The 23,268-nt window shown below is 35.6% G+C and overlaps 2 protein-coding genes across 3 annotated transcripts; one reads left to right on the top strand and one right to left on the bottom strand.

Moving 5' to 3' along the window:
* The first annotated feature begins 261 nt into the window (after positions 1–261).
* Positions 262–7,305, top strand: LOC147400690 (ABSCISIC ACID-INSENSITIVE 5-like protein 2). Of its 2 annotated transcripts, none has more exons than XM_086446492.1 (4): positions 262–370; positions 531–1,366; positions 1,727–1,798; positions 6,935–7,305. In XM_086446492.1, the coding sequence occupies exons 2-4, from the start codon at positions 560–562 to the stop codon at positions 7,013–7,015; spliced, it is 960 nt and encodes a 319-aa protein (XP_086302618.1). In that variant the 5' UTR covers positions 262–370; positions 531–559; the 3' UTR covers positions 7,016–7,305. The 2 variants fall into 2 exon arrangements, 1 of the variants encoding a protein (XP_086302618.1); XR_015179472.1 differs by adding an exon at positions 4,934–6,093 and having other exon boundaries at positions 305–1,366.
* A 484-nt stretch (positions 7,306–7,789) lies between these two features.
* Positions 7,790–21,322, bottom strand: LOC147400689 (NF-kappa-B inhibitor-like protein). Its single transcript, XM_086446490.1, has 9 exons — positions 21,077–21,322; positions 13,957–14,123; positions 13,513–13,617; positions 13,291–13,347; positions 10,063–10,143; positions 9,521–9,555; positions 8,931–9,020; positions 8,667–8,823; positions 7,790–8,264 (listed from the first exon to the last, which is right to left on the bottom strand). The coding sequence occupies exons 1-9, from the start codon at positions 21,228–21,230 to the stop codon at positions 8,139–8,141; spliced, it is 972 nt and encodes a 323-aa protein (XP_086302616.1). The 5' UTR covers positions 21,231–21,322; the 3' UTR covers positions 7,790–8,138.
* Positions 21,323–23,268: the final 1,946 nt, after the last annotated feature.

Here is a 23,268-nt window from a genome sequence, read left to right as displayed (position 1 = left end):
TAACTCCCCTAAGAAAACCCTTGATATTTTCTAACCCAAAATTAAATTGTGTTCTATTTCTTATGTAATCCTATCTTGTTCTTAAGATGTGAAGATTGAAGATGAAGTTAAAAAGAAAATCTAGGGATTTTGACTACAAATGGAAGGTAAGGGTATTTAAATCATTTTAGTTATAGTAGACCCAAGTCAAGGGGTGTATATCATCATTTATAAAATATAAGGGGTATATTAAATATTGATCAAAATGTAAAGGGGCATGTCAAAATCAATCTTCCCTTTTAAGCTAGTTTTATATACAGTTTCTTATGAATAAGGATTCAGGCTCAGGAATCAGGAGTCAGGAACTTAAACATTCTCCCAGGATTACCAGGTTGGTTTGATCTCTGTTGTAATTTTTTACTATTTTTATTTTCTTTTTCAAGCTTGCTTTTGCAGATTATTGGGTTGAGAGACATAGAAAGAGAGGGAGAAGTTTGGGGGATTTGGATTCTAGGGTTTCTTTCTGAGTCTGGGATGGTATATCAGGACAGGTAAAAAGGCGGGTGCTTTGTTTCAGAGAATGGGGTCTGAAGGTGGTGATGGTGGCGGTAGCCAACAACAATCACAGTTCCTTCCATTGGGTCGTCAGGGTTCCTTTTACAGTCTAACCCTAGATGAGGTTGAGAACCAGTTAGGGGATTTGGGGAAACCTTTAACAAGCATGAACCTTGATGAGCTTCTCCAGAACGTTTGGACTGCTGAAGCAAACCAAGTTGTTGAAACAGAGACAGAGAAAGAGAGAGAGAATAATAATAATGTTGCTTCAACTTCTAATGCTCTTCAGCGTCAACAAAGTTTGACATTAACAGGTTCTTTGAGCAAGAAAACTGTAGACGAGGTTTGGAGAGATATCCAACAACAAGGGTTTAAGAAGAAGAATGATGTTGAAGATGAAGAGAAGAAGAAAGCAAAAGAAAGGAAACCCACTTTGGGTGAGATGACATTGGAAGATTTCTTGGTGAAAGCTGGGGTTGTTTCTGAAGATAAGAAAAATCAGATAACCCCACAAAATTTCCCACAACAACAGCAAACTCAGTGGTTGCAGTTTCATCAGCACCAACAACAATCTCAACAACATACACAGCAAAATATGATGGGGGTTTTCATGCCTGTACGGCCGGTTGTGCAGCCTTTGGCCATGGTTGGAAGCCCTCTTTTGGAGAATCAAATGTCGCTGTCACCATTGATGGGTACCCTTTCAGATACTCAGACACCTGGGCGGAAACGGCTTGCATCTGGTGTTTTTGTTGAGAAAACTGTGGAGAGGAGGCAGAAGAGAATGATTAAGAATAGGGAGTCTGCGGCACGGTCACGAGCCAGAAAGCAGGTGGGCTTCTGTACATAGTAACCAACTTGGCAATTATTCTGCGGAGGAAAGTTTTTGGAGATTATACAAATGATGTTTTTGGGTGTCTTTCCCAAATCCCATCATCTTCAACATCCCTAAAAACCCTATCTTGTTCTTGAGGTTTGAAGGTTGAAGAAGATACATAATGTTGGGGTTGAAGGGTAAAATTTTTATTTAACCTATTTAATGGGCTGGCCCCCTTATATGGGGAATTAAATTGGGAGAATTTTGTGACAATGCTTCTGAATATGTTGTCTATTTGAAATGCCATTAACATTGTTCTTGGTTCTTCATACCATTATCGCATTTTTCTATATTATTAATCGATACTATGGACAGGCTTACACAAGTGAGCTGGAGAACAAGGTTTCACGCCTTGAAGAAGAGAACGAAAGGCTTAAGAAGCAGAAGGTACGGTTCTATCCTCGTTCTTGTTAACAATGTTTTCAGTTTTTTTACCCATCAGCTCGTTGCAAAAAGGGTACCATCCTGCACTGAAAACCTTTTTTTTTTTTTCCTTCAGTTTCTTGTTAAGAGCTTCTTCTGATGTAGGACAAAGCATGTAAAAATCTGGAAGTTATTATGGCAGGCTTTAGATTAGTTTTTTGGGTTGTATAATTATAAAGGATTTATATGTTAAGACTAGATGATTTGGTTGATTTCTTTGGAATTGAGGGGATATAATATACAGAAAGTGATAGTGAGGGAATAGATGGGAAGAAAGCTAGAAAGATTATAGGTTGGACAATAGTGTGTGTTCATGTGTGTATTATGTAATACTTAGTGTATGTAGATCGGCCTTATTGTATCGAACAATAAAGTTGTATGTATGTAGACCATTTAGGCTGTGTTTATTATATGCATTCAATTATACGTGCATATGATAATTTTAGCACAAGTGATTATTGTACAGATGGCCCTGGGTTTTGCATATTTCTAATATTATCAAGTCTTTTTCGTATTTTGCATCCTCTCTCGTGCATTATCTGGATTCCATACTGATTTCCTAAACCTTCATGTACTACTAACTCTTTTTTTATAGCACTCTTTTCATATCAAAATGTAGGCTGTAATCCCTCCATGTGACCACCCAAATCTCTCCCTCAAAACAAGGTCTGGGTTGTTTTGAAATTAGGAATAAATAAAGCTTAAAATATTGTTTCGCTCTTCTGCTATAACAAATATGCTTCTACATTGGAAAAATGCTAGAATAAGTAGAACTGAGACAGAATATATGCAGGGCAACTATAGTGATGACACCTATAGAGATGAAAATCGATGGCCAAGAAATACCCCATAGGGTTCTTTTTCATTACCTAGCATAATGGTGTAGAGAATGTGGAGGACATCGTTCATGGAATTCAAGCTGAATGATTAAAGTGGAGGTGTGATTCTGGAATGCAAAATGCTATGTGACCCACAAGTCCCAATCAAACTAAATTGAACATTTTATAAGACTGTGGTAACACCGGATATTCTAGCTAAATGTTGGGTAACCAAGGAACATGTGCAAAAATGAGTGTAACATAGATGATGATGCTAAGTTGGGCGAATGATAATACTACAATAGATAACATTGGAATGGACACATTTGGAAAAGTGCAGGAGTAGCCCCAATAGGTGATAAACTTAGAATAGTTGATTGAGATGGTTTGGCGTTGTGCACTGAACTTGTTAGAAGGAATCTACTAGTTGAAGGTTCTGAAAGGGCGCTAGGAAGATAAAAAAGAATGGGGATTGAGGCAGTAAGAGCAGATATGAATACACTATAGCTAACTAGAGATGTGGCTTTAGAGAGAATTGAATGGAAGAATAAGACTCACTCAGCCGACTCCACATTTTTGGGATAAGGTGTTGATGATGACAATGACGACCGTCATCATCATCATGTATTGAAAAGTCATTTAAACATGTTGTCTGACCCTTGTACTATATAATCAGTTTTAGTCATAACTAATTACTAAACTGCTGTTATCAACTAGAGGAGAGGTCAGGCTGTTGCAACATCTGATGCAATTTTATTGGCAGTCGAGAAACAATACGTTTGATTATATGTTGAGATGTATGAGTGGTAAGACTAGGAAAGACAAAATCAGGTTTATGTACATTTGAGGGAATTTAAGAATAGTCCCAGTAGGAGAGAAAAAAATTGAAGGTAAGTAGATTGAGATGATTTGGGCATGTACAATGAAGACATTTTGGGTGCAAGTTGAAGGTTCTAAAAGTGGGAGAGGTACACTGAATGATTGGGGATGGAAGTAATAAAAAAGATACAAAGACATGCCTTGACTGAAGATATGGCTTATAATACAGTTGAATGGCAAAATAGGAACATCATGGTGACCTCAATGACTTTGAGAGAAGGCATAGATGATGATTGAGAATTGCAAAGTTGATGTGCATGCATAAGCCGATTGCCTCCCATCTTCACAAGCAACCAGAAAACTAGAATATTAGCTCCAACATAAGCATGAAGATGCCTGCTTGGTGAGTTGGTAAAGTCTGTGAGTGGTAACACCACTGGGATCAAAACACCTCTCCTTCATTCACGTACTTGTACCAAAAATAAAATATGGTAAGCACACCATATATATATACTGGTTACATATAATTCACTAGAAAATGAAAACAAAATGGTTTCCCAGAAGAGGGCTCTCTCCATATTTTGAGAAAAGAGGGTGTCATTTTCCGCTCTTGGGTTCTCGTCATCTTCAACCACTCCACCCCCACGACTAGGCATGAAGGGAGCAGGTTGGACTCATGATCCAAACTGTCCAGATATGCTTAAAGTGAAAATAGATTAAATAGTTTGGATATGAGATGTAGTGGGAAGTCTCTTATCCTATTTGAAAGTATCTCATTATTATAATTATCCATGACTGTTTATGTCTCTAGCATGACCACTTGATGAAATATGGAGGGAAATGGGGTAAATGGCCGATACTACTGGAAGGATTCCTCTTTGGCTGATAGGTACTGTAACTGGTATTCCTGTGATCGGTTCACTAGGTGTTTTCTTTTACGGTTCATATTCCGGATTGGGTTCATCCCTGTAGTAATCGTATGAACTGGGTTGTAGACATGAAAAAGTAAGGGCTCAACAGAACCTTAAATGATCAGAGTTAGATGTGGATCAGGTTTGAACGGTGTTTAGTGGTCCTATATGAGGTAGATCCAGATCTGGTCATTGGACAAGGTTGGATAGTTTTAAGTGTTTTTTGTAAAGAAAATTGTGGGCCTACAAACAAAAATAGTGGACCCAAACCATAACTTTTCTCATCTATCTGGTCCAGATCACATAACGTGGGTCAGGTTTAAAACTTATGATATTGATCCAAATTGGATCTAGAGGTGGGTCAACAGATTTAAAGTCAATCAGGATCTAGATCTACCTTGATATGACCTATTTTTATTTATTTATTTTATATATAGACTAAGATTAGCATTTGCATAACTATTGCCCTGAGTAAAATAAATTGATGCTCTTATATGTCAAATATTTGGGATAAATGTAGAATTTGATTATTGCATAACTTTGTGAATCAGAGAAAGATAACTGTTGCTGTTCCTCGCGGATACCTTGCATTTGTTTCCACAGCAGTTGAATAGAACTTTTGTGTTTCATAAAGTCCATTGTTGTAACATGTAACTCTTTTTTTTCTCCTTTTTCCTCTTAACGAAGGATACCATGATAGAGTTACATCCTATCTAAACTCAATACCCTGTTTCATTCGAAAGATATACATTGCTGCAGATTTTAACACAATTAGTACTTTCACATTGGATTCTGCTCAACTGAATCGAATGAACTATTCTTAACTTGGATTGTACGAAACAAAGCTCAACTTGAATTATTAATATGCAGAAAGGATATTGTTAACTTGGATTGTACGAAACAAAACTTAACTTGAATTATTGCTGTGCAGAAAGGGGGGAGAACTTGTAAATTCCTTAGGTTTCAAAAATATGTAGAGTGAATAGAAATTAGGAACAAAACTGCACAGAAATCTTTTTTTTTTCTTCTGACAAGGTTTTTAGTGATTTACAGTTCATAGTCTCTACTTGTGAGGTCCAAGAGTACTACATTATTAACCTTCCGGAATCATAGACCTGGTGAGGACATCAAAAGAAACCATTCTTGGTTATCTGTGATGGAATTATAGAAATCTTGTTTGACAAACTTGGAAGGGAGAGAGCGTGATGCATCCCAGAACACATGAAGTCAGATCATAGCACAAAGCACCTCAAAGCACTAACCTATAGAGCATGTACCTATGATGAAACAAATCTGTGTGATGAATGGCCCAAGTCACAAGTAGTCCATGTTGGACAATGCCCAACCTGAGGGCTTGTCATGGACAGATACAGTTTCCAAGGCCTAGTCTTCAACCGAAATCATCCAGCAGTGGAAATCAAGGTCGCATTGCATTGAGGGCGAAACACAGTATTGTCCTCGTTAGTGAGATTCAACATAAGGTCCTTTTAGGTAGCTATATCCAACTTTTAACTAACGGCAATTACTATCTTAATAATAGAAAGAAAAGGCTCAATTAAAAGGGGCACTTGAACTTTTAAAGATTTTTCAAGGAAGAAGAGCTTGAACTCCCTAGTTCTAGGGTTTTCCCCATTGCTTGTGAAGAACTGTTCTAGGTTGCGCTTCCCCACAGATGGAGTACTCTTATGCTTGCAGCTGAATCCATCTTCAGGTACTTGAGTTCTTCAATATGTGGAAAGTTATCTAGTCTCCACCATCTCAACTTTAAGTTTACAAGAGGGAAGGACGGAGGGACAAACTAGTCCCTTCCCACTTGCCCACATCCATGATATCATATGTCAATAACTGACATAGTTTATATATATCAATCTCTAACTTAAGGGTTGTAGACTAGTAGCTGAGAAACATATCCGATGAATCTCCAAGGTGAGTTCAGGTGAAATGGCTGAATGTGCTTTTGGGCATCTGGTAGGACCAGAGCACATTACACTGGTTCAATTCCATTGTTGGCTGCATGAACATCTTGTGATGCTTCTAGTGTAGTTTTTGTCATTACTTGAATCTCTTCAAATTTCCAAGGCTTCTTTGCTGTTCCATTATTTCCTTTTTTTATGTACCCATTCAGGAGTTGAAGTGTATGATACCAAGTCACCTTGATTGAGCTGTCCCAAATCGTGTCAAATTCTAGAAAAGATAATTTTGTGAGATACTTTGTTGGACAATATAATGATATATATCATCTGATTTTATACTGAATGGTTGCCAACCTGAGTCACATGAACTCAGAAGCATCTCAAGTAGGGTGTATTTAATTCATGAATCCTCAATCAGTTGCTACTAATATAAGATGACAGCAACTTGGGGGTGGGGGGGAGGAAATTTAAGAGCATTAATTTCTTAATTATGTCTGATACTACATTGGTGTTTAACCATACAAATCTTTTCGAGTTGTGTCCACAAAAAGACAGGGCTTTTCAGTTAATCTCCTCAGTATTTTGCCGATGAAAGAAATACCTATGTTACAGGTCTTTTCTTTTCCTTTTTCCTTGCAGGAGCAGGAAAAGATTTTGCCAAGTGCACCAATACCAGAACCAAAATTTCAGCTTCGAAGAACGAGCTCAGCTCCTTATTGACTTGCATGTTCGTAGAAAGTTTTGTAGAGTTGAATGGGTGCTTATTTGCTTTAAAAAATGAATGGTATCCCTAGTATCACAACTTCCTCCGACTTTAAGGAAATCCATGTAAGTGTATAAGGTGTCCAGGAACTTTGCTTCTCAAAGTGCTGCTTGTTAGTTTTTTCCTTCTTGTTGTTGGTGTCTCCCTATGTATTATGTACATTTATTATTTGCTACTTCAAAATTTACACAGCAGCATAGCTGCTCAACTTGTGTTTAGATATCATGATATGGGGTTCCAGGGTCTACTTCGCCTCTGTCTGCTTTGTTATTTATTGACATTTATACTCATCTTTTAAGAGTAATCGGTTCATGGTACCTCACAGTAATTGTTTCACCATGCCCAATCATCATGTTTAAGAGTTAAGGCAAAAACCATCGTGGCCTGGTTTGCTTTTAACAGGTTTCTTGGCTTTTACATAAGCCAAACATTACCCAAGGTTAGTTGAGATGGTAAGGGCGGCCTGGGTATGGCTGCCCAGGGCCTGACTTGGAATCTCTATATGCCCTTCCACCATGTGGCTAAATTTAAATGCTGTACAGTACAGGGTGGTGGTACGTGTGGCCCACTAAAGCGAAAAAACAAAAAAACCCAAGAATTCCAGAACAATTATGCAAACTGAGATCTGGTTGTTAATAACTCATTAAAAATAAACTGCCTGTCCTAGCGATTTGCCAGTATTGGAGAGAAAAATGGGAAGCCAAGGGAGTTCGCCATCTTGGTTCTGGATGTGTCCTCAAATTTAATACACTATCAACAGAGCCGGTTTACATAAATGTTGATACAGGTTATCATTCCCAGAAGGACTCAGCAAGAAATACATGGTATAACTTTCAACTTCAGGCATGATGGAAGCTCAATTTCTGGACCATCTTACTTGGCTTCAACAATGCAGGTGATCCACTTTTCCTATGTGGGTTTTCTTTCAATGAAGCAATCAGTAATCCCAAACAAAGGAGATGTTATTGCTGAAATCTGACCTTGAGGTACTCAGGGAGGAGCGCTAATCCACCAAAATGAACTCTCATAAGGAATCAAATTTTCTTTGGGAACTCCAAAATAAAGGGTTGAACTCTTTAGTCAATAATTTGAGCCTTCATCAATATCATTCTCTGGAAAGATAAATCTCAAGTCTTCATTGTCTCTATAAACTTGAACCAGGGCAGCAGCCTTATATGCAAACATCCCAAACATTGCTGGAACAAGCTGCGCATTGCAAGAAGAAAGAATGCAAAACAAGATCACTGGACATGTGCAAATCCGTTATCGTTGTGTATGGCTCCAATCATTTTATTATTTAATACTCAGAATAAAAGAAATTCCTTTTGCCATCTATCTTTTGAGCTTTCAGGGTATTTCTATGAATAACGTAAAAAGTCCTGCACAATAAGAAAAGGACAAAAAAAAAAAAAAACTTCCAACCATGGTTTAAAGTTTTGGACCATTTCAGAATGTTTCAGCCGAGACCGGAACATAACATTGACAGAATGCTTTGGTCAAGATAGTCTCGGATTTTCTCTTTAACCAAAACATTGCCTCAAGACGAGATTTTAAACCATGGTTCCAAGCATATGAAAAGAAGAAAGATGATCCATAAGAAGCTGCTACCTGGAAACCAAAATAATCATTGGAGAAATGCTGAGAGAGACCCCAAATTCCATATATTGCGGCAGGTATCACGAGCCTTGGGGATGAAAGAGCCATAGCACAACCCTTCACTGATCTCTCTAATGCATTTGTCAGGTCCTCACTTCTTATTCCAATTCTGATTCAGAAAAAGAAACTTTTTTATGCAAATAAACTTAACATATGGTTAACATATTAGTTTTTTTTTTTTAAAAGAACAAATATAAATAAAAGGTGTGCTCCTACTTCTTTGATTTCTTCTGCATGAATATCTGAGGAACCGCTTCCCTCGATAAGTTGTCCACATGGTAGCACAAGAGCTGGAGATACAAACAACTGCAGTACAAACAAGAGATGATTTTTTTTAAAAAGGCCAAAAGGTAAAATCTTTTAGAAGGGAAAAATAATCATACAATAGGCCTTAATGTACAATGTATAGTTGAAAATTTCAGGACATAACATTGACTTCAGGTTGAAGAAGGCCAATGAATAGACTGAATTTTGCTTGAAAACTGAGATTCCTCATCTGATTGATAGTGAATCATCTGAAGGAAGGAATTTTTAAACAAGGAAATACAATAATAATCATCTCCATAATATATTATTTCAATGAAATATATTTTTTCTGTTGCTTGAATATTTTAGATAAATCTGACTCATTAAATCACTAATTAACCTCAGACGGGAAAAAGAGTCTCCAATAGGTCTCTCAAAATTTATCATACAGAGGCAAGTAATTTTGTGCTCACTAGTTTTCCAACATTGGTTCCCGATGAAGTATTTGAATATAGAATATAACATGAATATGAGGAAAAAAAACAAATGTTTCGACTGACCTGAAAAGAACTCCTGCGGCATAACAGATAGCAACCTACGCAGTTCATAAGAAAAGTCAGTGGTGTGGTAAATATTTCAAACAATCCCTCACATTTAAAACCCAAGTTATTCTCACTACTAGGATAAAAACATCACAGAAACTTCTTTCTGTTAACGAACCAACTACACCAAAAGACAGATCCAGGGAAATGAGGGAGAACTATAAACATAAGAGCGTCACGGGGCTTAACTGGGGTATGACACACCTGAGAGTGGAGAAAAATATACACTCAACACTTTCAAACCAAGATAAATGTGAAATAAATATGTGATCCAAATTCCCAAAAGTTGGGAAATCTGTATGAAATTAGAGGTGAAACACACAGGAAACTCGTGGATTTGTGCTGCCCTAGACATTTCCCATTTCCGCGTCACGTACATTTGTTTGGTCCATTTTTTTTCATCATTTCCTGCGCACCTGTTTCCCTCTTCAGTAACTACGGTATTTTTTCTTTCTTTCTTTCTTTCTTTTTTGTGTTTTCCTTCTTTGTCAACAATTTACCTGAATTGAAAAGGCTACCAAACAATATCCGCTGCATATAGTTCCAATACCAATAGTGAGAAGCATCATCTCCCTCTTAATCTGAAAGACAGTAAATATCAGCATCATCCTCAAACACGTGAACAACTTCTAATTTAATGGTTGTAAAGTTAGAAAGCATAATAATGATTCAAGAATTAGTGATTTAAAAAAGTTGGTCAATGCATCCTTGAACATTAAACTAAGATAAAACTAGTTTTAGCATAGAAAAACATTCTACCTATATTTTTCATGAAACCCAGCAAAAACATCTTGCTTTTGTCCTTTTCTCAAGATAGGTGAAGTCCTTCAATATCCCAAATATGGCTGAAATGACCAGGCAGTTTTACTAAGCTACGTGATTTTGACAAGAAAACCCATATCAGTACCAGGAAAGTACACAAGGTGGCGAACACACCGACCTAGGAACATTTTATAATCTTGCAACTCCTCTCCATTTATTTGGTAATTAAAAAAAATTATGAGAACATATTTTATTAAAACGGGAATGGTCGAGGTGACCATTCCAATAGAGAAATACAAAAGGGAAAGAAACAAAACTTAAGAACTTCCCACCCGATTACAAACCCACTCCCATCTACACATGAAATCCTCAAAAAAGACCCTCTGGATTTGACAAAAACCGAGCTCTGATAGAATATGATGCCTAAAACATCCATTATTAACTCACGGATTCCACACTACTTCACCTCAAAGACCCTTTCATTTCTTTCCAGCCAAACTCCCCAACAAACTGCAAAAGGGACAAGGTTCCACAACTTCCTCTTGAAAGCTAGAAAACCAACACCTAATTGTGACCAACTTTTGAAAACATCCCACAACGTCCTTGGGAGGTACCTCACCACACCGAATAGACCAAAAAAGGACCAAAGATTGGAGGCCACTACACAATGGAGAAGGACGTGGTTCAAAGATTCTCCATCCGACTTGCACAAAGCTACAAAAGTTGACTGAGATGATGCTCTGTTTCATAACATTATCCAAGGTAAGAATCTTACCTTTAACCGCCACTCATATACAGAAAGCAACCTTAGAAGGAACCACCGGCCCCCACACCCCCACTGCTGGGATTGGTAATTAATATTGGACAAATTACTAGGTATACCACATGTAAATATGCAACATAAGAGAAAATGTATCTCGAAGGACATGATCATACTGAAATTATATAAATAATAGAATAACAAGGGAGGAAAAAAGTTAAATCTGCCCTAACAAAGAAGCTGGAATGCCTCGCACTACAAAAAAAGAAACCTCTTAAAAAAAATAAAAAATGGGGTGTATGTTTTACATGGGCTATTAGAAAATTAAGAGCCAGACGAAGCAGGATCCAAAACCACACAACTTCAAAGTACAACCATCGGGATGAGCTATTGAGTTCAAGAGAAGTACATACAACATCATATTTGAGGTAGTTAAGGGGTTGTTTGTTTGGGCTTCTTGCAGGGCTTTCCGCGCTTTTAAGCCAGAAAAACCCATGAATGCATGTTCAATTGGAGATGCCCTTTGCTATTTGAAGTCGCCTAGACCCTTGTCATGTGAATCTGAGCTCTAGATTAGAGAAAAGGGATTTATGTTTTCAGAGGGGCATACTTGTCTTTTGATCAAAGCTGTTTTTTGGTCTTTGAAAAGCAGCACAAGCTCCACCACGAAGCAGGGTCTAGGCGACTTCAAATAGCAAAGGGCATTAAATTCCACAAACCCCAACAGACAGCAAAGGGCATTAAATTCCACAAAATCTTCAACCTGCTAGAAAATGAAGGGGATTTCCAACCAAAAAGAAGAGGAACCACTGTACTAGGATGGCACCTAGGGACCTTAAATAGGGAAAGAAAGTGAGACCAAACACAGAATGTCACCTCTCAATGAATAAAAAGGTGTTCCATACACTCCCCACTCGTTTTACACATACAACAATAGTCAACCAAGATAAGACCCTTCCGCTTAAGATGATCGACAATTGGAAGCTTATTCAAAGCTGCCAACCACAAGGAAAAAAGATACTTTTGAAGGAACCTTAGAACTCCAAATAAACAAAGGGAAACAACCGTGTTGCATTCCTTCAATTAACGAATAGAAAGATTTGACCGAGAAGCGCCCATCATCACTTCCTTTCCAAATCCGGCGATCCACCCTATCAAGAGAAAGACTCGTTGAGGATAACAAGTCAACGATAAAAATTGTGTCCTCAACCTCCCAATCGTTCAGTCTTCTCCTAAGGCCAAGGTTACAATCATTAAGAATTTGAGATAAAAGGGTAATTTATAATTACAAAGGGTTCAAATCTGTGTTACCATCTTTAAGAATTCATATTTGTGTTGCATAGTTTGAAGCGTATGCTGTGAAAGTTCATCATAAACCAATTACACTCTCTTAAAAGTAATTTGGGATTCTATTACATGTTATGCTACCTTAGAGTGTGCCCAGTTTTAATAAGATTTGTTGTAATGACCTCTTTTTTACTAAGGTCATTTGTTTTTTGGTGATGGTCTTGTTTATTGAATAACAACCTCATGCTTCCTACTAAAGGGCTTTTTGTGTGTTTGGAATTTACTCGATCAACACCTCACCTAATTATTATTTTTTCAATGTGATCATATTTTTGTGCAACAAATCACCAAAATTTGTTAGGTGATTAAAGATTTTATTGGATTGCAATGGAATTGGTTAAGAAGGGAAATAGACTAAAACATGGTGATGAACGAATTATATGTCTATTTTAATGTTAATGTAGATGATAACATGTTGTTTAGATATTTAATGTAGATACTAGTTGAATTATTCTTGATTTTTTAAATTAATTATCTTATAATTATTTTATTTTATTTTAATATTTGTGGTCCTCAAAAGTTAAAAAATGTCATTTGATAGTTTCTGTAAAGGTAAGAGCAATCTGGTCAATTTGTCAGAATCCAGCAGCTGGAAATTGTCAAACAAACATTAATTTCAGGCTTTTGCATCAAGCCCAGTATTTTTTCAGCTTCTTTAACGAACAAGCTTTTCTGGGAATCAGCTTCCTAGACTCTGGGCTTCTGCTTCTCCCAAACACAGAAAACTGAAGCTGCAAGCCCATGTATGTTTTACATGGGCTATTAGAAAATTAAGAGCCAAACGAGGCAGGCTCCAAAACCACTCAACTTCAAAGTACAACCATCAGAATGAGCTATTGAGTTCAAGAGAAGTACGTACAGCATCATATTGGAGGAAGTTAAGTCTCTTTCTTCTTTCGCTGTCATTCCGCAACTCCTACCATCACATGTCTCAAAAAGTTAAAGTCACATTCAAAGTTTTTTTCTTGTAAAGGACTAGCTTATTTTGACTTATCTAGATAAACCTGTAAAAAAGAGAAGTGACTATGCCCGAGACAGTACATAATATTGATAATTAAAGGATAACCACTTAAAAGCAGACCTTAGCAGAAGCTTTCTTATTGATTGGTGCAGTTTTGTCACCCAAGACCCACTCATGGGTCCCAGTCAGCTTCAAAAACCCATAATCATTCTCGCTTTCCACGACCTATACAGATTAGGATGCATACCAATTATGAGGCATTGAAAAAGTTTGCAAAAATAACTAACAGTTTAGTTTCTTCTGGGAATCAAGTGCATTGTCTAACAAATTCATAGGGATATTAAAATTTGAATCAACAAATCTTTTTGAATGGAAACTAAATCAAATGGAGGTTTCAAAATAAACATAGAGCTTAAGAAAAGTTGGGTGCAATAAGGAAAGTGTTTGATGAGGAATTATTTTTATTACAATAAAATACGATAACTTTGTTAGAGTCACAGAAAATATGCTGCAAAGCCAAGAACCTACACCCATAGCAAATAAATATTGTAAAGTCCAACATACCTCCTGTAACTGTTGAGGAATTTCACCCAACATGCTAGTATCTGTATCAACAAATTTCAAGTCATCCCTCCTCCATAGCATGTCAGAAACTTTTGATACAAAATCCCCTGTCAATTGTCTCTCCTTCAAAAACATTTGCAAAACATCCTCTCCTGAAAATTCATTCACTGAAAAGGAAAATAAAGGTCACCATTTCTAGCTATGAGACTTTATACATCGAAGACCTCAAAGGATCGTACTAAGCTCTACATAACGGAAAGAACTTATGTACTGGGGATGTTAATGAATCAGGTTTGGATGGGATCAGGGTGGATAAATGATCAATTAATCAGGAGTTTTGTGGATCTGATAAATTTCAATAGATGGAAACAAACCCCGATCCCATATGTTATCGAAACTTTTGGGGCTGGATCAGGGTGATGCACCATTGAGCCAATCTATTGTAATTTTTGATGTAGAGAATACAAAACTTATCAATTTTCATGTCAAACAAAAAAAAGGAAAGGTTTTATCAACATACATTTCATAGATACAATGGCTTTCATTTATAATAAGTACATATACATTAGATCGGACTAAGTCATTCCCAAAGAGGATCAGGGATCCTGATTTGAAAGCCTATCGGAACACATTTTCTTGGTCTACATCCAATCCAATGGACCCTAACTAGATCCAGATTCGGCATTATTGGATACACCTGATCCATTGACAGAAACTCTAAGGTAACAAGGCTGAAACAAAATTCATAGTGTGAGCACCACTGAACAGTAACAAGAAACAGGAACAAATTAGTTGGTAAACAAAGCATACAGGACAAATTATTTTGTGTGGTAGTGGAGTGGGAGAGAGAAATAGATCAGGGATTCCCTAGACTTGTAGCAAATCACACTGGAGATGAAGAAAAATCCAAACTTATAATATTACCCATTTAACTTGGAAAAGGAAGTCCACTGTCATCCATTGCAATAACTTGATAGGTAATGAAAGGCCCCTCTCTTCAGTCAAGAAACTTCAATGACATCATTCCATCACTATGTAGACTCACTCCTCTAAGAAGAATCACTCTTCCAAATTTGGATTTTCACACACACGCACTACTCTTACAAATTTGGAATTTCACACGCAAGCACACACACTCACACACAAAAAAATCAAAAGAAAAATAAATCTACTAAATTCAAACAAAACATGTCTAGGAACTTCCTTGTACATATATGTTTATATTTATAGAATGACTCAGGATCCAGTAAGGTGTCGTGTCTATGTGGCATGCTTTAATTGGAGTTTAAAACACCTTGGGCTCCTAACCAATAGCCGTGCAGACAGCCCAATGTGTTTATTCTGCAATCAAAATGGATCTTAACTCTGGTTAATTCTGAGGTCCTATATATCCAAAGCCTGCACGATGTTCTTCAGGTAAAAACTTAATCCAAGGGTTCCTTTCTTCAAATCTTAATTGAGAAATCTTAAAGGATTCTTCTCTAACTTCTGTTAATTTTTGATGGTTTTCCCAATATTCTTCGTCTCTAGGTCTACCTTCTCTTGAATAAGATAATTCTTTTAAAACTAAATCAGAAAAATAAACTCTTAACAACTCGTATCTTTCTTCAATATTAAAATTATATCGAGGCATAAGAAAACATAAAAGAACAGTTATAGAGCAAAATATAAACTAGTTTACTAAATATAGACTTGTTTACAAAATACAAGATTAACTTTGGAAAGGAAATAAAATTTTACCTAAGTAATTTCTTTTCTGGATTCTGAAGGGTTTGATGAAGGTGATGATTGGATTTTAGTTGATGATTGGGTCGTGGTCGAGGATTGGATTGTGTTCGATGGATGGGTTAAGGAGCAAGTTTGAAGGCTATAAATTCGGTATCTTGCACTTGAAGTTTTCTCCTCCATTTAAAGAAGACGGATTCGAAAATAAACTTTGAAGTCCGAATAGTTTAGGACGCGTGTAGGTTTTCTTTTGATTGGAGAAAAGGAGTGGCTTGAATAATTGAAGGTTATGGATGAGTCTGAATTAGCTTTTGGTAGTGGGACAGCTGGAGGGGTCTTATTGATAGAATCCAAAAGAGAAATTATTTAAGTAAAGAAAGATGTCTCTAACAGCACATGGGTGGCTGCCTTTGAGTGGTTTCCCACTAGAGATCTTTCTGAAGACTTATCCTCTAATAATTTACATTTTATCTGGCAATATTCTGGATCTTTCTTGATTCATCTTGACTTGTTTCAACTTGACTTGATTTTTCTTGACTTGTTTTCAACTTGACTTGATTCTTCTTGATTTGTTTCAACTTGACTTGTTTCTTCTTGACTTGTTTCCCTTGCTTAAATATTTGGAAAATGGCAGGGAGGAAGAATTCCTTCACAATCATCTTCATTAAGAGGGGTGTAGTCTTCAAAGTTTTCTGGCTCTTCTTCATCAACTTGGGACAGTGAATTTTTAGGACACAATATCAAAAATGGAACAATAATACCTATAGATAGATCATTGCAATTTGCAAACAAATTTCCAGATGAAATAAAAGATAAAAAACAGCTACAAAGATTCTTAGGTAGTCTCAATTATATAAAAGACTTTTATCAAAATCTTCATATAATAGCAAAACCACTATTCAAAAGACTAAGGAAAAAGGCCCCCGAATGGAAAGAAGAACATACAGAAGCAGTCAAAAAATTAAAACTAAGATTACAAGAAATACCTTGTTTAAATATCCCAGATCCCAAACTATTAAAAATAGTAGAAACTGATGCCAGTGAATTAGGATATGGAGGAATATTGAAACAAGAAATAAAGAAAAATCTAGAACAATTAGTGAGATATACCTCTGGTGCATGGAACCCCACACAACAAAAATATTCAACGGTCAAAAAGGAGATTTTATCTATTGTCTTATGTATTTCAAAATTCCAAGAAGATTTACTAAATCAAGAATTTCTTTTAAGAATAGATTGTAAGTCAGCAAAATTTGTTTTAAAAAAAGATGTGAAAAATATAGCTTCAAAACATATTTTTGCTAGGTGGCAAGCTATACTATCTATTTTTTATTCCAAAATAGAATATATAAAGGGAGAAACTAACTCCATACCAGATTTTCTTACCAGAGAATTCCTAAAAGGTAAAAAAGATGAGTGATAATCCATTGAAACCCAAGTCCAAGAGTTCTTATGCAATGGCACCCACAGCTCCTAAAGTAACTCCAGTAAACCCTCTCCAATTTAGTTCTCCAAGTAACCTTTCAAACAAGTTTCAAGTTCTAGGTACCACAAGTCCTATAAAATCTTATTCTCAAACAGTAACGGCCTCTTTTTCACAAAATCAGACAGAACAAGAACCCATTCCTACATTTTCCCTGAGACCACAATACATTTACAAGCCCAATCTAAGCCCAATTATGACCATAGAACCAGAATTAGAAAAATCTTGTCCAAAAACTATTGCCCAATCAATCTTCATAAAACCAAATTAGTTTATTTCTTCAGTCCATACAAAAACCCAAAGATTCTATGAGTTCATCTTAGTAGACTCAGATTCTGCTCTCATAACTCATACTCCAGACAAGAATGACCCAAGTAGAATTTCTCATTCCAAGTGCCAAATCTTAAAAGTTCTCACCCTTACCACTTGGGGACAAAATCCCAACACAATGAAAAGATTATCACAACCCTTCAACCCCCAGTACTACAACTATTGGGACTATCAAAAAGTATGGTTTAACACTTTCACCTTTCAAAATGACCATTATAACCATTACTGGTTTTTCCTATTCAATGACCAAATAAAAATCCAGTTCCCAAATTGGTTTGCTGAATGGTGGAACCAATATGGACCAATACCAGCTATTCTCCCTGCACCCGTTCAAGAAGGATTTCAATATTTTATCCAAAACTTCATGGCCCCAGATTACCTGAATCAAACTCCAAATTTGTTGATTTTCTTTGCACAATTTTCCCTAGCATGGATCTCTTGCTGGGAATATTGCATAGGTTCCATTTCTCAATTTCATCCAATTCCTGCATTTTCAAGAAAATTCAAAGTCAAATGGTGGGCAAACTTACGTTTTGAAAAAGCCACCAAAACAGGAGTTATGGCATGGTTACACAGTCACCCTCAACAGTCAAGAATTATTGCACCAAGTTCATCAGAATTTCCACTATCCAAGTCACAGCTCCAATCAAAGTTGGCAGGAGCATCATCCAAAGCAGAAATGCACAAGTATCTACTAGAAGCACTGTCCCAAGTTGATGAAGAAGAAGAGCCAGAAAACTTTGAAGACTACACCCCTCTTAATGAAGATGATTGTGAAGGAATTCTTCCTCCCTGCCATTTTCCAAATATTTAAGCAAGGGAAACAAGTCAAGAAGAAACAAGTCAAGTTGAAACAAATCAAGAAGAATCAAGTCAAGTTGAAAACAAGTCAAGAAGAAACAAGTCAAGTTGAAACAAGTTAAGATGAATCAAGAAAAATCCAGAATATTGCCAGATAAAATGTAAATTATTAGAGGAAAAGTCTCCAGAAAGATCTCTAGTGGGAAACCACCCAAAGGCAGCCACCCATGTGCTGTTAGAGACATCTTTCTTTACTTAAATAATTTCTCTTTTAGATTCTATCAATAAGACCCCTCCAGCTGTCCCACTACCAAAAGCCAATTCAGACTCATCCATAACCTTCAATTATTCAAGCCAGCTGTCCTGCCCATCCTTATCTTATCCTTTCAAAAGACCTTTAATAATTCAATTCAAGCCAGTTGTCCAAAAATTCAATATCTCCTTTTCTCCAATCAAAAGAAAAACTACACGCGTCCTAAACTATTCGGACTTTAAAGTTTATTTTCGAATCCGTCTTCTTTAAATGGAGGAGAAAACTTCAAGTGCAAGATACCGAATTTACAGCCTTCAAACTTACTCCTTAACCCATCCATCAAACACAGTCCAATCCTCGACCACGACCCAATCATCACCTTCATCAAAGCCTTCAGAATCCAGAAAAGAAATTACTTAGGTAAAATTTTATTTCCTTTCCAAAGTTAATCTTGTATTTTGTAAACAAGTCTATATTTAGTAAACTGTTTATATTTTGCTCTATAATTGTTCTTTTATGTTTTCTTATGCCTCGATATAATTTTAATATTGAAGAAAGATACAAGTTGTTAAGAGTTTATTTTTCTGATTTAGTTTTAAAAGAATTATCTTATTCAAGAGAAGGTAGACCTAGAGACGAAGAATATTGGGAAAACCATCAAAAATTAACAGAAGTTAGAGAAGAATTCTTTAAGATTTCTCAATTAAGATTTGAAGAAACGAACCCTTGGATTAAGTTTTTACCTAAAGAACATCGTGCAGGCTTTGGATATATAGGACCTCTGAATTAACCAGAGTTAAGATCCTAGGTAGAATGGTATCGATAAATTTTGTGGATCTGATAAATTTCAATAGATGGAAACAAACCCCGATCCCATATGTTATCGAAACTTTTGGGGCTGGATCAGGGTGATGCACCATTGAGCCAATCTATTTTAATTTTTGATGTAGAGAATACAAAACTTATCAATTTTCATGTCAAACAAAAAAAAGGAAAGGTTTTATCAACATACATTTCATAGATACAATGGCTTTCATTTATAATAAGTACATATACATTAGATCGGACTAAGTCATTCCCAAAGAGGATCAGGGATCCTGATTTGAAAGCCTATCGGAACACATTTTCTTGGTCTACATCCAATCCAATGGACCCTAACTAGATCCAGATTCGGCATTATTGGATACACCTGATCCATTGACAGAAACTCTAAGGTAACAAGGCTGAAACAAAATTCATAGTGTGAGCACCACTGAGCAGTAACAAGAAACAGGAACAAATTAGTTGGTAAACAAAGCATATAGGACAAATTATTTTGTGTGGTAGTGGAGTAGGAGAGAGAAATAGATCAGGGATTCCCTAGACTTGTAGCAAATCACACTGGAGATGAAGAAAAATCCAAACTTATAATATTACCCATTTAACTTGGAAAAGGAAGTCCACTGTCATCCATTGCAATAACTTGATAGGTAATGAAAGGCCCCTCTCTTCAGTCAAGAAACTTCAATGACATCATTCCATCACTATGTAGACTCACTCCTCTAAGAAGAATCACTCTTCCAAATTTGGATTTTCACACACACGCACTACTCTTACAAATTTGGATTTTCACACGCAAGCACACACACTCACACACAAAAAAATCAAAAGAAAAATAAATCTACTAAATTCAAACAAAACATGTCTAGGAACTTCCTTGTACATATATGTTTATATTTATAGAATGACTCAGGATCCAGTAAGGTGTCGTGTCTATGTGGCATGCTTTAATTGGAGTTTAAAACACCTTGGGCTCCTGACCAATAGCCGTGAAGACAGCCCAATGTGTTTATTCTGCAATCAAAATGTGTCACGTAGACACCGTTCTGGATAGCAACTCTTATAGAATTAGTTTTTAAAAAAAGTTTTCATAGTCTTATTCAAATATTAAGATAGGGAATATCCTAAATACCAGACGAGTCCTCTAACATAACTCCTAGTCAAGTCCTACCACAATTAGAAACTAACAAAAGAGACAAGTCCTACACAAGAATTCAATGCAATCTCAACTTCCTCTGAATGCCATTTTGTGCTGAATCACAATTACCATATGGACAAATTTCCAAGATTATCTTTGAAAAAAAAATACAATTAAAGTGGTGAATTGTGAATGTAATAAAGAGAAATGCTGCATTTCATGAATCAGGGGAGTAAATTACAATAGTAAAGAAAGAACAGAAGCCCAAAGACGCCTAGTTATTCATCATTTAATAAAGGGTAAGATGAGAAACATAAATATAGATGGGTTACTGCATGTTTAGATAGACCACAGAAAGAAAAATAGAAAACCCAATTGATCAAATAAAATCTAAAATAAAAGAAATAAGTTCAAATTTGCTATTACAGAAATATTCCATCATACCAATACCAAATTAAAATATTACATAATATAATAATTAGAAAGGAATCCTCAAATTCTTACATTTTCATAGCTTAAATTTCAACAAATAAATTTTAAAAAGAAGAAAAAAAATTGGGATAAAAAATACCAGGTGTTGAGGTTCTGAGGACTGAGACGCTTGTACTCTTCCTCCTTGAAGGATGTTGAAACCCAGATGTTCTGATGAGCAGAGGAGATTGGGTTCTTCTCAACTCTCCAGAATTAAAAATGCTAAACAATCCAACTTTGAGAAGGGTCTCCATATCTCTCACTCTCTCCTTCTCCCTCCCTCTGGTATCAGTCTACGAAATTATATCGATAAGCGAGTAGCGATCAATACTCAAATAGTGGTGGAAACATTATCCATTGATGATTGAACTAAGACCAATAATACTTGGGATATTTTTGGAAGAAAATAAATATCACCGTACCATAGTCACAAAATTACAGAATTATTTATTTATTTATTTATTCTATTGGCACACCAACTTTTACTAAATACACACCAATTATTTTGAGCTATAGATTGGTGTGTTATAAGAAACTCTTAACAATAATCAGGAAAGATTAATTTAGACATACCACTTAATGTTTGATTGGTGCATTATAAGTATATATAAAAAAATTGGTCTGTTAATAATATAAAGTCTTAACAATAATCAGATAAAGCTAACCAAACTGATGTTAAATTATGTTTAACCTATTCAATTCGTCGTTTTGATCTCACCTTAATCCCTTGTCTTGATTTTTCTACTAAAAATTATGTTGCTTCTACTTTTCCAAAAATCATATCTTGTTATTAAGATTTCAAAGCTGAAATAAATAGAATCTTAAGATTGAAGATGAGGGCTAAAATTTTTATCAATCTTGAGATTGAAGATGATTGATTTTGAGAAAAAAAAAAAAAAAAAATGAAATGTTTTTATTTTGGTTGTATGTTAAAGACTATACCATTTAAATCATTTTTTATTAGCTTAGTGGAATAGATGGAAGTCAAAGGGCATGTCATCAATTTGAGAACACACATGTATCTCAAATATTCACCAACACTTTGAGGGATATGTTTACCCTTGAGATTGGATGGTATTTTTAGCCATCATCTTCAATCATAAGATGTATCTTCTTTTCTTCTTCTTTTATTAATAGTGGTTAATTATTAAGTGAAAGATGGATTTTAAACTCACTTTCGGCATCGATTCTCATAAATTTTAGAAAAAATTACTTAAAGGATCCTTATGGAAGGGTTTCTTTCTAAATAATTTATAAATGTTTTACGATAGCTTTGCATGACATTTAGTAAACTTTTTCTTTCTAAATGGTCCATGGACCTCATCTCATGCATTTCTCATGATTGAATGCCTTAACCAGTGGAACTCATTGTTTTCATCCAAAATGGATTTTTAACATTTCAATCAAGTTTCGGAGACTCCATTCCTTCGAAATGGATTTAAGAAAAAAGAATAAACCATTGTCAAGGATTTTTTTCAAATATTTTGAAGATGTATGGAAAAAACTAGAATCCTGTCACTTTTTTTTTCTTGATTTTTGGATAAAATTTATCAAAAATGATTCTTTTAAGTTGAAATCATCTAAACAAGTCGTTATCTCGAGTTTTTAGTTGATCTTTTCATGTATTTTAGTTTAAAATTTTTGAAAATTGAAAATGGATGAGTTTTACTAGTGTCGAGTTCACCGCTTTTTATTTAAAAAGTGATGAACTCAACAGTAATTAAGAAGTGTCAAGTTCGACAATAAATAAAAGTGGTAAACTCGATAGTAAATAGTAGTGAGTTGGACAGTAAAAATTATGAATTCAACACTAAATTAAAAAACGTCAGGTTCAACAATAATAAAAAGTGGTGAACTTGATAGTAAATAAAAAAAACATCAAGTTCCTCGAGAGACCATTAAGAAAGATGAAGTTTACTAAATGTCCTATCTAGCTATTGTGCAAAACTTATGGACTACTTAGAAAGACTCCCTTCCACAAGGATCTTTTAAATAATTTTCCCTAAATTTTAACCAATTTAGCAAGTTTGCATCTTCAAAGTTGTTATTTTTATTTTAAAAAAAACCATTCCACGGACAGCACCACTTTGATAAATCATCCTAAAAATAAAAGATCAAGGGGAATAGATGGAAGTCCCATTCAACAGACAAGCAAAGATTTCAGAATTGCGCTTGGACAATGATCAACTACCAGTATCAGGGTCAGAGTTTGCATTAATCTGTCTGTATCCAAAGGAGTGTTCAAATCTATTTTTTGATTTGTTGCAAACAACCCTATTTGCTCCTACCATG

This window comes from Akebia trifoliata, chromosome 6 (assembly GCF_017979445.1).
Source record: "Akebia trifoliata isolate Shusen 1 chromosome 6, ASM1797944v1, whole genome shotgun sequence".
Classification (NCBI taxonomy): Eukaryota; Viridiplantae; Streptophyta; class Magnoliopsida; order Ranunculales; family Lardizabalaceae; genus Akebia; species Akebia trifoliata.
Note: the sequence above shows the minus strand (reverse complement) of the source record. Positions and strands in the feature narration are given on the sequence as shown.